Source organism: Coturnix japonica, chromosome 1 (assembly GCF_054131305.1).
Source record: "Coturnix japonica strain WE chromosome 1, WE-NBRP24, whole genome shotgun sequence".
NCBI lineage: Eukaryota > Metazoa > Chordata > Aves > Galliformes > Phasianidae > Coturnix > Coturnix japonica.
This window is the reverse complement of record NC_140663.1, coordinates 31,674,006-31,689,884: the sequence shown is the minus strand read 5'-3', so window position 1 is coordinate 31,689,884 and position 15,879 is coordinate 31,674,006. Positions and strand designations below refer to the sequence as shown.

Below are 15,879 nucleotides of genomic sequence, written 5' to 3'. Positions count from 1 at the left end.
ACTGCAACCCTATTAGGAACAGCGTGGCTAAAATAGTTCTTGTGAAGTATGATCTCTTTTACAGCTTCTTTATTAAGCAAGGTACTTGGGAAAGCAAAGCAAGTAGCAAGACCTTTGCCCCCTCTCCCAGGATAAGAAGTGCTATTGATTTTTGGAGTATGGGCTGGGCACAATAATCTAATGTTATCTGAGGATCTCTTAGGTTTGTTCTGCCTACACGTGCACCACACTGAATACTGTTACACTTGCATGATTAATGTGTGTGACTGATCTGTCTTTAATACTTCGAAATACCTTGAGGAGTTTCTTATGTTTTAAGTGTCGTAGTTTCTCTTGGGATATGAGTTTTGTCATTCATTACTAATGGAAATCCAGTCCAAGCCTTCAGATAATCCTTTCTACCTCAGTAGACCATGCAAATATGGTACACTGACAGCGAGGATAAACTGATGCAGTCCTGCAGTTGCTTATGCATCTGTCTGGCCCTTGGTTCAGGTATGCAGGTTATTCAGAGTATAAACTGTACATCTAGAATGTCTGTTTTCTGAGCAAACACAGCTGCATTCTACTGGCTGATAATTTACAAAGTTTATATCCCTGCAGGATACTTTATTTTTTTACTTACTGTAGTCTAAAAGATGCTTTATACAACAGTCTGGCTGGCTTAAGCTTTCATATTTGCTCATGACTACAATGCTACTTCTGCAGTACTACTGTATCAGTCACCCTGATTATTTATGTAACCAAAATCATTCAACGTGCTGCTACCTCTCAACTTCTGTTGGAGTCTGAATCAAGCTGTGTGTGCTGTCGGGCAATCCTCTTGCAGAGACAAAATAGCTTTAGATTTTCCAGCTTGGATTCGTGTTGGCAAATCTGAGTAGTTAAAGCCTCAGAAAAGAGGTGTCCCGTGCTGTTTGTAAGATACCCTGGCACATTTCTGCAATAAAAAGAAAGCTGTCAAGATGTCTTCACATCTTGCATGATAATAGTTAATTTGGATTTACACTAGTGTTGCATACTAGAATGGAATACCCAGGGACATAGCAGAAGGTTGCCACAGTTAAGGAAATGCTTCCAATATTAGTATGCACTGTTAAAGAGGATTAAAGTGTGTTTGAGAGATTGTGTGGGAATTGTGGTGTATCTACAGAAGAACTTACCAAGGAGCAGCTCGTACCATCCTGTCTCCCCGCAGTGTTTTGTATAAGTAATGCATGTGGCAGTTATTTGCATCGTTTCTCTTTCTTCTGTCAAACCATAATTATAGTAGCGGCTGCTTTTGCAGTGGAAGCTCCTACATCAGCTGGTATGTTTATTTCATGACTGTTCTCATAGTGGAATCCAGGCTGAAGCTCTTCTGCTTAAACTGGAATTGAGTAGGATTGCTACGATACAAGCTATGCCTAAGGTGTTACCACCGCCCTATTATGCTGTCATAGATCAAAACCTTGCCTGTTTAGTCCCCTTTCGCTTCTTATCTTGCACTGCTTTGATTGTATGTTTTAGGGAACAGAAACATATGTTTAAGCAATTTGTGCGGTGCACGATAGAATGAAGCCCTGCTAGGTTAAGTTGTCAAGATTGCTGAAATACCAGCGGTGCAGAGCAATCTGAAGAATTACGACAAAGTTGTTTATACCTTCTATTTAACTGCTCTATACATACTAACATGGTTGCCCCTGGAGTTGAAAGATGCGTGTTTGTGGATAAACCACCCCGATGATTTGCTACTTCTTGTCAAACATGAGGAAAAACTTACTACTTCTGCTTAAGAAAGAGGATATGAAATAGAAAGAAATGTAAATTGTTGTGGCTTATTTAAAATCTCAAGGGTATTGCTCGAGGTCCTTACTTTGATTTAGATAATGACTGGTATCATCCTGTCTTTTTTCTTAGGCTTGCATCTTGCTTTTTTTTTATATATAGGCAACGGAAATGGATCCACATAGATTCATACCCGAGGCTTTGATTTAGACATCTAAACGTTCAACTTTCCAGTCAGAGTTAGAATAAGTTTTGCATGACCTATGCTCAGTGCTGTACTACTCAGATAAGTTTTTAGTTAGATCTGGAGCCAGCGCGATCTGGTTTGGGGCTTCGTGTCTTAATTAGCATTGGTCTTCCTCTTCTCCCTGCCTTGTGCCTTCTTAGGAAGGGAGGTGCCTCATGGATACGATCTGCAGCAATGTTAAGGGTCTGTGGGGTATGGATAGCGCATTGTCTAGTTAGTTCACTTCCTAGCTACTACTGCCTTTGGAATAACTCCTTTTCATAAATGGAACTATAAAGAACAAAGAGAAGAAAAGCAGAAGTAAACTTCAGAACAAAATAGGGAGTGTAATCCAGGCTGCAAGGCCTACAAATAATCTGGTTTCTTTCTCACTTGATCAGGAGATTGGTTTCAGTTCTCCGTTTTAATTCCCAGTTTTTATGGTTCTGTTTAGAATATTGATACCGTGTCGTGAATGTTGCATGGCCACGTTAGAAAACTTATCAATAAATCTGCTCACCCTACCAGAAACTGTGTAATCGGGCTTTGCTCCAACACAATTACAAATGCAAGTTTGTCTTGATTATTTGCAGTGTAGTTCAATGATTGGCTGAAATCATTTCTGGTTTGGCAATGAGGAATGGTTTCTCAGTGTATGTTCAGTTGATGCAAAGCATGGGAGGTGGCTTAGCAGTTCACTTCAGCTATGAAAACAGTGTTATCTAGGGTTTACTGATTAAAGGAAACTTTATCTGCTGAATCTTCTTATATGCAGTGAATTACTGTATATGGAAAGAATCTTACATCATCCCTTATAGGTGCATTATCCAGTACTGCAGGCTGAGCAGACCCAGGAATTTATTTTAATTGTTAATGGTAAGCTTAATGGTAAGCTTAATGCTTCTCACAAGCTGGAAGTGCTAGGAAAATAATTGATGTCTCAGGTCATGGGAGTGTTTATCATTATGATGGCCCTCATGCACACAAACTATAAACAGATCAAACATTCATGCTAGAAAAACCAATTTAGATCAGTACTTAATGCTAGTCTATACTTAGCTCTTCCTTGTGCTTCCCATGAGGAGCTTGAGGATGATCAGAGGTTTGGATCACCTCTCTTATGAAGATAGGCTGAGGAAGCTGGGATTGTTCAGCCTGGAGAAGAGAAGGCTTTGGGGAGACCTCATTGTAGCCTTCCAGTACCTAAAGGGGGCCTACAGGAAGGCTGGGGAAGGACTCTTTGTCAGCGAATGCAGTGACAGGACAAGATATAATGGTTTAAACTATAAGAGAATAGATTTAGACTGGATGTCAGGAGGAAATCCTTTATTCAGAGGGTGGTGAGGTGCTGCAACAAGTTTCCCAATGGAAATGCAATGGATGTGCATGTTGCCCTTAGTCAGATTTGAGATAGACCTGATGGTCTTGTTTTGTGTGAAAGGAAGCAGAGGCAAGTCTCAATATCTGGTTATTGGTGAGAAGATCCTTGCCCTTCTATGGACTACAGTACTGCTTGTCTATTGTAACTGGTTGGGTATTTTATATGCTACATAATTAGATATAGGAAAGTAATGCAGACATGATTAGTATATTGGTTGGCTTGAAGTCTCGATTCCACTTTCAACTGCTTCACCTTTTAGGTCACTGCTTTATGTTTGTATGGGAAATGAGAAAAGATTTGAGGAAACTAATGCTTTTGATTGGCACGTAGTTCATTTCCTCTGAGAGGGCTTCTGACATGTAATACACTAAACCTGCTGTCTCTAAGCTATTTTGAAGACATGCCTGTGTGCTTGGTGCTCACTCTGATAATAGGCAGTTCTGGAGTTGGATGGATCTGTAACCTTATAGAAAGTGTATGCCTCCTCTGTAGGAAATAAGTGATCTACAGCTTAACTGTATTCACTTCCATCTAGAAGAGAGAGCTGGGAACTTGTTCTGTTTCCACAGAATTGCACAATGGCTGGGGTTGGGAGGGACCTCTGGGTTTTGGAGGAGAGAGGGAACAGGGTTCTGGGCGCTGGTGCTTCCTTCCTCTTTTCTGTTTGAAGGAAGATGTGCTTAAAAGCTGGTATCTTCGGCTTCTCCACTCTGTTGCTTGTCTAGACTTACAGAAGTTGAACTCTTATTTTTTGTAATTATTATTAATGAAACATTGGCTCTGCATGCAACGAAGTTGAGTTTTTCTCACCAAAGCACTTACTACAAACTCATTTCTGGATGTTCTGGATGACTGCTTGCTCACGTTATCCTTTGTAGTGTGTGTAGGTGGTGGCATCTCTCAGCCTTGTGTGTGTAAGGATTGGGTAACAATGTCTTTGAAGTGACTGTGTACAACTAGGGAATGCTGGCAGCACTCCTTGTTCAATCTGTCTGCTGGCATTGCTGTCTCATAGCTTCCTGATCCTAATTAACCTGAGATTCCAACTCAACCTGTGAAGTGAGCTTAGCTTGGCAACCGCTGCCTTCAGTTTTAGTCAGTTCACAGTTATTTCAGTGCATCTTGTAGTACTTCTGGTTCAACATCTATCTCCGTTTGCTAAGATGGTTGCAGTTGGTGCAGCACTCCTGTTTTCTTTTTAGCTGTGTAACTGGCTCCTTGCAGCTGGACCGGGAGGGTTGTGGATCCACAGTAGTGTAGGAAGTAATGCTCTTTATAGCTGTTCTTGCTGATAAATAATAATAGCTGGACTCCCTGGAGATAGCTCATAGGTCCCACTGAGCAGTGTGTGAGAGCTGGGGGCAGGCAATACGCATGCAAGGCCATTAGCAGCCCACAGGCTGTGACTGATGCTAACAAGGAACTGGTCCAGTTTCTTTGCTGCCATTTGCTGACAGCAAAGCTGGCCCACCTTTGGGAGAAGCCTAGTGGGAAGCACAGTTCCATAGAAGAGCTCTGAAATGCCACAATATCGCTACCAATGATAACAACAAAAATGCCCTCTCCCATTTTAAATTAGGACTTCCAAAATATTTACTTATTTTATTACTTAAATAAAACTCCGCTTCCTGTGCATCTTTACTGATCTTAACTAACACTCTTTCTGTTGCTGCTAATTCTTATGTTGCGAATTTTTGGGACATGTTTCTGTGCATGTCATGTCCTTCATAGTTTTTCCCTGAGCAGTTATTCATGTATGTGTTCAGCTTTTCTTACTTAGTCTTTAATTAGGGGGGAAAAAAGAAAAAAGTTTGTTCTTTGTAATAAGTATGAATACTTAATACTTATACTGTAATAAGTCTGAATACTGTGTATTTGCTTGATTAACTTGATTGACAGTCTTGACTGTAGAATTTGATTAGAAAAATATTTTTTTCCTCCAAACCTATTTTCTACCGCTATTTAAATGTTCTTGACATTTCAGGATTCACAGCACGCTTTCAGTTGGAAGACAGAACATTTGTTCCTATGACTAATTTAACAAGTATTCCTATAAATAATTGGACTTGAAAGCACTATTATGGGATCGTCTGTGCAATTATGAAATATGGGAACTTGTTGGTCTTCTTGATGACCGACTCTTGTGTACTTTTTTTGTTCTTTAAGACTTGCCTCATTTTGTACTTTGTTTAAAAAATTGTCTTTTCCCCTTCCCCTCTTAAAGGTAGAGACCTGTGGGTTCTTGTTCTGGGAAGGTTTCCAACCCAACATAAGATTGGCATTCCAGAATTCAAGTATGTTGCTAATATGCATGGGGATGAGGTACGTTTCAACTTTTGCAATGTCACTTGTATCAATTATATTTACCAAAAGTTTAAGGTGAACTTATCTCAGGCTTATTATTTGAAATACACAATTATTTTATCAAAATACACACTTATTAGATCTTTGTCAAGAAATATCCTCAATGAATTTCAAGAACAAAGTTCCTTTGCTCTGGCAGAAGTGTTTTGGGAGACCTCCCATCGTTACATCTAAGACCTCTCAAACAGAAAGGATTTTGTCTTCTCCATAAGAATAAACCTAGAGGTTTAATTTTACTGGCAATGAATCAGATGTAATGGTCTGCTTATTACCAGCCAGGGATGAAGTATGGCTGATGGAACTCTTCAAATCCATCCTAAGAGTGAAAAATAATTATTGTGAGCCACCAAATACATTTTTAGGGAGACAGATTCTCTTAATAACCTTAAGCTAGGAATACGTACATTTACCTAAGATAACACGATGAATACAAAAGCAAAGCAACTTAACTTGCTTTGGAAATAATGCTAATTTATTAACGATAAAGAAGAATAATGGTGATTGTGAGATTTCCAGGAGTAATACGTAAATTTTAATAGACTGCAAGCTTCACTCTTCTCTCTGATCTTTTCTTGCCCTCTATTTTCTTTATTCCTTTATTTTTCCCTGCTCTTATTAGGTATGTTTTGGATAAAATTAAGCTAACATATTTCTGTGTAGACTTTAATGTTAAGGCTAATGAATTCAACACAGAAGTGGCAAAACTTGTCTTTATACACTAGACTGAATACTAGATGAATAGATGAATACTCATCTGTTTTCCTTGGTTTTGGAAGTGTATCCAGTGTAAAGCATTACAGATCACAAGCTATTTCTATTATCAATACTGTCTGAGCACTTGCATGCCTACAGGCACTTGTGATATTCCATGCCAAGAATTTTCCCTTAGTCCGACTAGTTTCACCTGGTTTAACAGCAGTTATGCTCGAAGTGCTGGGAGTCTGACTGCTCTGGGATTTAACTCTTGTGTGGGAGTAAGCTGATTCACATCCTCAAATGTTTAAGTGGTACTGGATGCCCATTGCAGAGCCTGCAGCTCCTGAAACCTGTTGTGTGTCAGCAGAGGAGTGCAGGGTGCCTAGGGATTGCAGCTGTGTGTGACAGTCCCTACAGGCTGCCAGAGAAAGCTTCAAGATCTGTGGCTACAGACAAGCCAGCTTTGTGGAAAGGAGTTGGAGGGGAGAATGCCATCTTGTCCAGAGTTTCAGATCTGCTGGAACTGGTCTGTAGAAGGGCAGATTCCTGCTGCTTCTCCTTTTGAGGTGTTCACAGTGAGGCACTCCTGCTACTCTTGCTGCCTACTGAGCTGTGCATAAGAAACTTTGGCTGTGGAGATGCTCAAAGTTTGTGTGCTTACGTGGTTAGTTGTTGCAAGAGAGTAGGCAACCTGAATTGCCATCTACAATCTAGATTTTTTTTTAAGTTAACTTTATAACAAATGAAGCAAAATATCTAAGTGCTGTTCACAAGCTTGTCTGAGAAGTGTTATTCCTTGAACTAATTCCTTGAACTAACAGTGCTGGAGCATTAGATGCTGTACTATGTGACTCTCTAATGAGGTTCATTCTGGCTTGTTCATCAGACCAACCACACACCTAGGAAAGGTTCCAGAATTAAGGCTGATCCTCCTTGTCAGGCCCCCAACCTTTGCCTTTCTTTGTGCATGGATATCATACGCAGTTGGTGTTTGTTTTTTCTGTCTGACCATAAATGTGTTTCATATGGCAGGAAATGAATTCCTCGTATAGACAAGCATTGGAGAATTTGAATATTTATTCCCATAATCTAAGATTCTGCTGGACTAGTCACTGGGGAAGGATTCAGCTTCCCCTATAATAGATTAAGCAGATAAGTTTTTCATTAACTGTATGACAAGCTCCAACTTGTGTTCCACAGGCTTTCATAACTTCAGATTGCAAGGCTGTAGCCTCATTGATCTCTGAGTTCCTCTTGTGCTTCAGAGATGCTTTCCATTAGTCGTACACAGCGAGGAAATTCAGTTCTATTGCTGACACTCCCCCTTTAAGCTGTCACAATAATACAGACGGTGCTCATCTTTGATTCAGTCAGTGGGCTTCTCCTAAAAGCACTGGAAAGCCTGAACTGTGTGCGCACAGACTGTTCTCATGTGCTGCTGAAGGGAAAACCTGGGTTACTTGGGGGACTGCCAAACAGGGAAGCTCCATTAAAATAGACAGAGTACATAACACTAGGAATAGAGCACTTCTATCAGAATTGGGAAGGTTATGTTTAGAGTAGGTTAAGGTTTTTTATATATATATATATATAGCAGAAAACAAGGCTGGCCAAAGCTGAATGATTTTGTCTTGTGACAGCCATTGCCAAATAGAGCGAACTTTTGCCCTACATCCCCAGAGGTGCAACAGGAGACTTTTCCCATTGTTTCTGTGCTTGAATGAAGTTGGACAGCATTTTTAGCAGTACTTCTTATTTAGCCTAAGCCAAACTAAAGCTGATGATTAGAGATCGTTCTGTCACTTTGAACCGTGCTGGATTTGAATCAAAATGGCACTAATAGGCTGCACAAAATGCATAGGCCTGTGAAATGTCGGTGAAGTTTGCTGTAGACAAGGAAAGTTTCCTGCTGCTCTGAGGCCTGTTCGTTACAGTGGTAGTCCCTGTGTTTGAAGTCCCGAATCAGTGCTTTGATTCAAGCAGCTTGAAGCAAATTAGAGGTTTGTCTGGTTTGGTTTTTAGCTGTTCCTCCCTGTAGGGAGCAGCAATGTGACTTACTGTATTTTTGGTTGTTGGGGTGGTTTTCTTTATCTTTTTTTCAGTTGCAGCTCATTGTGAATTAGGCAGCAGCCCTCAGCCCTCTCCTGTCCCAGGGCTGTGCTCTCGTTGAAAGAGTTCCTATTCTATGTATACAGTTGCACATTCCTCTTTGGGGAAAAACTCATTCCTTGTCACAGTGACCGATGCCAAATCCCCAGACGCTTTGAGACGTGCAGCTTTTGACCAGCAGTACTGCTGAGTGCACAGCTAAGCCTCGGGATTTCATTAGTAGGCTCTTTCTAAACCTTTTATATTTAGAAGAACTCTAAGGGAAAGCGTATCCAAACGGAGTGTAAACTATCTGTGTGTTACTGCTTGTTCTCTGTAGTGTATTACACAGATGTGTAGCTAGAGTAGCACGCTTACAGTAGCATCACGGAATTCATCCCTTTTCCAAGGTGATAGTACTCATGCCATCCTTCTCTGAAACCATCCCCTTCTGATAACTTAGTTCAGCTGTATTTTGTCTCTTTTATTGTTTATTGGTGGGCCTGGACCAGACTACCTGGAAGGAAAGAGTGCTTTTATTACTGGCTTGACTCGTGATTTAAGTTCCTGAAGCTATACCCTATGTAGTTATGGACATAACCATCTCCATAGAAGGGTTTCCAGTTTGGAGTAGCTGTATTTGTGTTAATTGGAGCTCTCAAAAACGAAACAACAGGGGGATAAAAAAGCAGTGAATCTTTTGTAGGATGTTGTGACTTCATTTCCAGGAGTGAATGGGAGCTGTGTTTGTGCTATTATAATATCCCCATATGGTAAGATGTTATTTTTAATCACCAGGCTGGGCAAAAGGTTGCATCCATATACTGTAAAATGTGCTATAATGAATTCTCAGGACATGTTCTGCTGTCCTTTATCCGTATTGTACAAGATATATTATACATATTTAATATATAGGGAGCTATCTTCTACCTGCTTTCAGTATCAGCAGATACTGTATAAAGAAAGTTGGAGGCATGAGGCATTTTGAAATTCCCAGCAACCGAACCTGGTTTTTAACCTCACTTTAAGACAGCAGGATGCTGCTGAGATCTATTTCAACACAGGTAGAGCTGCTGCCGGCCCTCAGTTCCTTTCTGATCTTGACTCTCACCCTCCTGAATGGGAAAAGCAGTGACCCGTATCTCAGCCATGTGAAAGCTGTGCAGATCAGAATTTGCTCAGGCAGAAACTCCTGCCAGCTGTTAGTTCAAAAGCGGGCTGGTGTTGTGCTGCTACTTCCTTCAGTTGTAAAACAAACTGCAGTCCCTACACGTGGTATTTCCATGGTGATCGCTGCTGTAGAAAGAAATGGGTGTGAGCCAAATGGCATCTGCACAAACGGTGCCTTTAAGACTGGTGGATTTTAGCAAAGTAGGACAAACATAGTGGGGTGTGTCACAGCTGTGCATAATAATTAATGCTCTACAAGTGTTAAAAAAGAATGTCTTACATGTGTGGCATCTTAGCGATAAGCCTGAGGGCTGCTGGTTTCTCTGCTGTGATGCTGCTCCCTGAGGTGGGTCTGTATGGGAGTTGGGGCTGGAGCAAGGAGAGGTGGCAGGGCTGTGCTGTTCTGAAACAGGTCCTACCTGATGGGTTGGATCTCTTTCAACATAGTTCAACTGAAAAAAAAACAGGTCATGTTTAGGGAAAGAATTTTGTTCTTAAAAGATGGGCAGAGTCTATCCACCCATAGTGCCCTGGCATTAGGTCTGTACCATGGGGTAATAAAAGTGCTTTAAAAACAGAGGTGATGGAGTGAAGCGTTAGGGCACAGGTACAATCACAACTAACCTTAATCTTTTAATGAGCTGCAGCTCAGGCTTCTCTAAATGCTTCAGCACCTGAGCTGGGTGCTGACCCAGCTGTGTCAGAAGTGACTGTCAGTAGATTTAAAGTGCGTGTTTACAGGAAGGACAGTCACACCCTGCTCTGCAGATCCATGTCCTACAACACACACGTGGCTCTGCATTCAAGACTTCACTTGGGGATCACTGAAAGCCTTTTCTAATAACTCTCTCCCTCTGGGGCACACAAAGAAACTTGGGTATCTGAAAGTAGCAGAGAATCTTAACACCTGACTGTCCCTAGGGGTGGGGAAAAGGGCTCATCTGAGCTATGGCAAAACAGTACACCTGGATGAGAGCCATTGGAATGATGCAGTTAAAACCAAAGACATGAAATCTTTGCTCTGCTCCCCACATCTGTGTATTAGATGAGAGGCACGTTGAGGTGTCTGTCCTTGATGTTACTGTCAGCATCTTGCCTCCGGCATATCTAGATTTATTTGAAGTCCTTAAGTTTAAAAATAATAATAAAAAAAGGCTTGTAGCTTGGTTCCACAGGTACAGCTGAACTCCCCAGTGTCAAGGTAAATGTTGGCTGGGCATTAGGTGCTTTCTGAATGCTTGATCAAAACTGGAGCTATGCTTTCTCAAACTAAGTCTTCCCCTTCCTTCAAGCACCTCCAGATGTGCCTTGTCAAGAAATCTGAGGTACTCTGGATCAAAGCAATTAGCTTCTGTTGTTCTACCAAAGCTGAATGTTAATACACAGAGTTCAGAGTACCCTCTGTGGCGGGTGGTAGCTGAATTGTTCTGGTACTCAGTACTTGGATATGGCAATAGCTATGCAGGGGATCCTATAGCATAGGATTGTTCAGCGCTCTATGTGTAAATAAGCCTGGACTTAACCCTGAATTACCAAGTACATCATACATCAAGCACTGCTGAACCACCGTTATTTATGAACATTATCCTTTTTCAGCCACCTTCTCTTTCTGCATCTTTCCCTTTCTTTTTCTGCTTCTCTACCTCTTTTTTATTTATTTATTTTTTTAAATCTTGAGAGTACTTTTCTCACCAGACACTGAGGAGAAGTACTGTAGGACCAGGGGCTCTTTCCCACTCCCTCCATGGAGCAGCCCAGTCTTGCCTGCAGTTCAGCTCCCTGTGTGTGGTAGGGCTGTTCTTGTTTCTCTGAGTCTGCTTGCTTTATCTCTGGTGCCCAGGGCCATGCTCTGGCTGACATCTCTCCCCTCCTCTCTTCCCCCTGCCCTTCCTGCTTCCCAAGATGTCTATCACCCAGCACTGGAGCTGAGCTGCTTCTACAAGACAGGTTCTGTCACATACCTCCTTACACCTCGCAGAGTAAAGTTAGCAGACCTGTGGAGTGGTCTGGCTCCCATGTGCTGATTTGAAAGTTGCCAGCAACGTGGGAAGCTGGGTATCTTTTTTCCCCCATCCAAATCCATTTGCTGTAGAGTCCAGAATAAGAACCAGTAGTTACTGGGACAATCAATGCATTTGTTGGTGCTGCTTCCCCCAGCAGATCAGTGGATGGGGTGATCTTCAGAAACTGGCAGGTAATAATCAAATTAGGAACAAATAAGTAATGTAACACCACGTTTCTCAGTTTAGGAGGAGATAATTATTTGTGGTACTTTAGTCTTAGTGGTGCAGGACTCTTCTAGAAGATACTGAGACTCCATAGCTTGGAAATAGAGCTTGCAGTAATTTAACAGTCTCAATTCCTGGAGAAAAGTGGAGATAAGCCATCTGCAAGAGCACATCCAGTTACAAGTCTTGATTTGTTCCCATCCCAGCTTGAGATTAGGAAAGCTGCAGCTCCCTTGAGGCGTGGGTCATGTTGCTATAGAAAGCGCTCCCGGAAAGTGTGGTGCAGTGAACGTGCCGTGCTGCTGGATGCTGGCACGGAATGGCGTGGGTCTTAACTCTCAGATATCTGTCAGAGCAGACCAAAGAGGGGGATGTCCCAACAGTTTCCGTGACTTATCAAAGCTTATGTGAACAAAAAAGGGTATTTGGCTTCCTTCTGCCACTGCCCTTCCTTCATTGAAATGTTACATCAAAAAGGCTCTTCCATCTTTGTCAAAGGATTTGTACATACCTGCTCTGTTTTCCTAATGCTGGTGTTTATGACAGTAAAATGCCATGTAACAAAGTACAACAGAAGTGCCTGTGGGGCCTCCCTATTCCCTTTACTGGAACTCAGCCTCTCTTGAGCCTGTATTAAAGCTGACTTCTCAGAAAAGGAGATGAACAAGACAAAAATCTGGCTGTGTAGCACCCTGATAGATCAGAGGAGTCTCCTTCCTTCCTCAGCAATTGCTGCCATGTGGTGATGCACAGCACCACTGCTCGTGTGCAGGACCCAGGGACCCTCAGGCACTGGCACAGAGCTGACTCTGCAGAGCCTCTGAGATGATGCAGCGTTGCATTTCCAGGCCCACATGATCCCTAACAGGCAGCCTCTGCAGTTTTAGGTTTTGATAAGCCTGTGCCTTATCTACACAGGATTTAAGTGGTGTAGCTGACACAGTCAGTTTCCCATCACAGAAAAAGTTCTGGTTGATCCGGGTTTAAAACCCTTGTGAAAACCTTCTAGTGACTCCTTTAATCTTTTAAATTACCTTAAATGTAATCGGAGGGAGAGCACGGAACAGAACAGTATTGACCAGAAGGCTCCTTCATGCCTATGTAATCCACATAAAACCAAAGCCATAGAAAAAACTCCAGCCATTTATGTGTAAGGCGGTGGGGTTTGAAATGTTTTTTTGCTTATTTTCTATTATTTCTACAGCAGAGTTAAAAGAAAACCTGTGCTGCTTTTACAGACTGTTGGGAGAGAAATCCTGCTCCATCTGATAGACCACCTGGCGACCAGCTATGGACGTGACCCAACTATTACCCGGCTACTCAATAATACCCGGATTCACATCATGCCAACGATGAACCCCGATGGGTTTGAAGCTACAGTGGTGCCTGACTGTTATTACTCAAGAGGAAGGTTAGGGTGGCTTAGGTGGGGGCAGGAGTGGGTAAGGGAAATGGGTGTGGGGTAATGGCTGGAGAAAGCAAAGAGGCTGAATCATACTGAGTGGAGAGAATAGCCCAGTGGATGTATTAGGACTAAGTTTGGCCTTTGCTGTTCACAAGAGTCACTGTTACAGGACAGTTTTTGGAAGAGTGAGTCACGCAGATGTTTGTATGTGCTGTGGTCAGAGAAAATTAGTCAGAAGGATATAATGACCTGACCTTCTGGGCAGGAGACCCAGGCTGTGAATAGAAGCACAATGACCTCTTTAGGCCTTTAGAGTACTACTAAAAAAAAAGAAGTTGTCCACCCACAGAGATCTTTCTCAGTTGGAGAACTATGTAACCCTTCTTCGTGTTCACAGTTCATACTGAATGCAGTTCTATTTAGTAAGGGGGAAAAACTAGACTAAGCATAGCTTGCTGTAATAGGTACTGTGCTAGGGGGGAAAAAACCTCACATGAGAAAATGTAGCCTAGCATTGCATCTTGCAACTTGCTGTGCTGGGGCAGTCCAAAGGTCTCTCAATGTCTACATGCATGGCCCAGTTCTCAAGTTCCGTTGGGCTGGTTCTGTTGAGATGTCCACGGGCAAAATGGTATCAGGAGTGCCTTCTCTCTTTCCTAAGGTACAATAAGAATGGAGAAGATCTGAACAGAAATTTTCCTGACGCCTTTGAAAATAACAACAACGTCATTCAGCCAGAGACTCAAGCAGTGATCAACTGGATAAAAAATGAGACGTTCGTTCTTTCAGCAAACCTGCACGGGGGTGCCCTGGTTGCCAGTTACACATTTGATAACGGTAACTCAGGTAAGACTGGAACAAGCCCTTTCTTCCCCAGTTGATTCATTTTAGCAGTTTTTGCTCTACCAAAGCAAAATGTTTAAGGTTTTCTGCAAAGTATTTTCCAGCTTTTGAGTTGGGATGAGCAGGTTTTGGTAAATATCATGGACAAAATAGGATCTTAAAATTCACTGTGTGCTTTGGCTGTTTGTGAAGTTCTTATCCTGTGTATAAGACAGTGCTGTATGTTTTATCAGTAAAGAGAATTACACAACGGCTGTCTTCATTCTGCAGTTACTGGCACATCAAATGGTTACAGCAGGTCTCCAGATGATGACGTTTTTATTCACCTGGCAAAAACCTACTCTTTCAACCATGCCAGCATGTACAAAGGGATCGGGTGTGACAGCAGACCGACCTTCCCAGATGGCATTACCAATGGGTACTCCTGGTACCAGCTGGAAGGTAAGAATCTTCATGCTGCTTTTCCAGCTACATCAGATACACTTTTGCTTCTGCCACCTTTGATGATAAGGGCAGTGACTGCAAGGATTGATTGGAGTAGCTTATGAGAAATGAGTAAGCCGGCCCCAACAGGGATTACCTGAGCACGACACGGGTTAGCAGTGTCAAGAGAGAAATGAGATAGTGTCTGCTCTGGCTCTGTCTGTGTCCTTTCTCAGGGCATATATTGCACTCATATATTGCCAGCTGCTCCGGCACCAAGTTGAGAAGCTCTCTTCTCCTTTCAGAAAGAAAACAAATGTTTGGCACTTATATTACCCTTTAAAAAAAAAAATAATTACTGAAATAAATCTTTTTCATTTCTGTTTACGCACGGCCAAATAGAACGTGGGTCCTGTGGACTCTGGCCCTGTGTGCTGCTTTGGCAGCTCCTTAAAGGGCTCTTGGGACAGCTCAGAGAGACAGACTCGATGCCAACCCCTGAATCAATCCATCTCAGTTGGGTTGGGAGAGTTTGAAAAGCTTAGTGAGTTTTTGAGTCAAAGACCTCCCCTTCTTCAGCTGTAAATGCCATCATTTCCAAGACACTGCTGTGCTTTAAAAAACAAATAACTCTCCAAATACTGGTAGAGGAAGCAGTAAATACAGGTGTGGCACAGAGAGATAATTTGTCTGCTTTATGTGCTGATTTTCTTACAGGTGTGATGCAATTAGCAACACTTTCCACTCCCCTTTTTCATCTTGCTTGACCTTTGGTGCTTCTTTGCAGCTGAACAGTTTGCTTTATTTTCCTTTTAAGGTGGAATGCAAGATTACAACTATGTCTGGGGACAGTGTTTTGAAATCACATTGGAGCTGTCGTGCTGTAAATATCCTCCAGCAGAGCAGCTGGAGAAGTTCTGGAGAGACAACAGAGTTGCTCTGGTTGAATATATAAAGCAAGTACACTTAGGTGGGTACCAACTGAGCTGGGAGACAAGGCCAGTGGGCAGAATAGGAACGTTCCAGCATATGGGGCCAGTGGTGGGGGCTCAAACCAGGGAGCTCCTGCATTCAGAGAAAGACCTGAATGATGAGTACTGCATCCCTGGGACTCCATCCCAGGGATGGGATGAGTGGACAGCCTATGGCTGTGCTGGGCATGGGGCAGCAGGTGCTCCTGCAGTGCTGCATGGGGCTGAATGTGTGCCTGGGCAGGAATAAGGAATGGGCCTTTCAGTGAGCTGCGCTGGGGCAGTCCAAAGGTCTCTAAATGTGTACATGCATGCAC

The 15,879-nt window shown here is 42.4% G+C and overlaps 1 protein-coding gene and 1 long non-coding RNA gene across 3 annotated transcripts in view; one reads left to right on the top strand and one right to left on the bottom strand.

Annotated features, from left to right (window-relative positions):
• Nucleotides 1–15,879, top strand: part of CPM (carboxypeptidase M) — a 28,849-nt gene that overhangs the window by 10,551 nt on the left and 2,419 nt on the right. Inside the window, exons 3-7 of one of the 2 annotated variants that reach the window (XM_015856241.3) lie at nucleotides 5,599–5,696; nucleotides 13,159–13,331; nucleotides 13,987–14,171; nucleotides 14,439–14,609; nucleotides 15,409–15,561. In XM_015856241.3, the coding sequence (XP_015711727.2) occupies nucleotides 5,599–5,696; nucleotides 13,159–13,331; nucleotides 13,987–14,171; nucleotides 14,439–14,609; nucleotides 15,409–15,561 (780 nt within the window). The remainder of the gene's footprint in view (nucleotides 1–5,598; nucleotides 5,697–13,158; nucleotides 13,332–13,986; nucleotides 14,172–14,438; nucleotides 14,610–15,408; nucleotides 15,562–15,879) is intronic. The other variant, XM_085514850.1, reaches the window with a different exon arrangement.
• On the bottom strand, nucleotides 7,497–13,160 carry LOC146762346 (uncharacterized). The gene is made up of 2 exons (XR_014934131.1): nucleotides 9,973–13,160; nucleotides 7,497–9,039 (listed from the first exon to the last, which is right to left on the bottom strand). It is a non-coding gene; the product is annotated as an uncharacterized LOC146762346 (long non-coding RNA).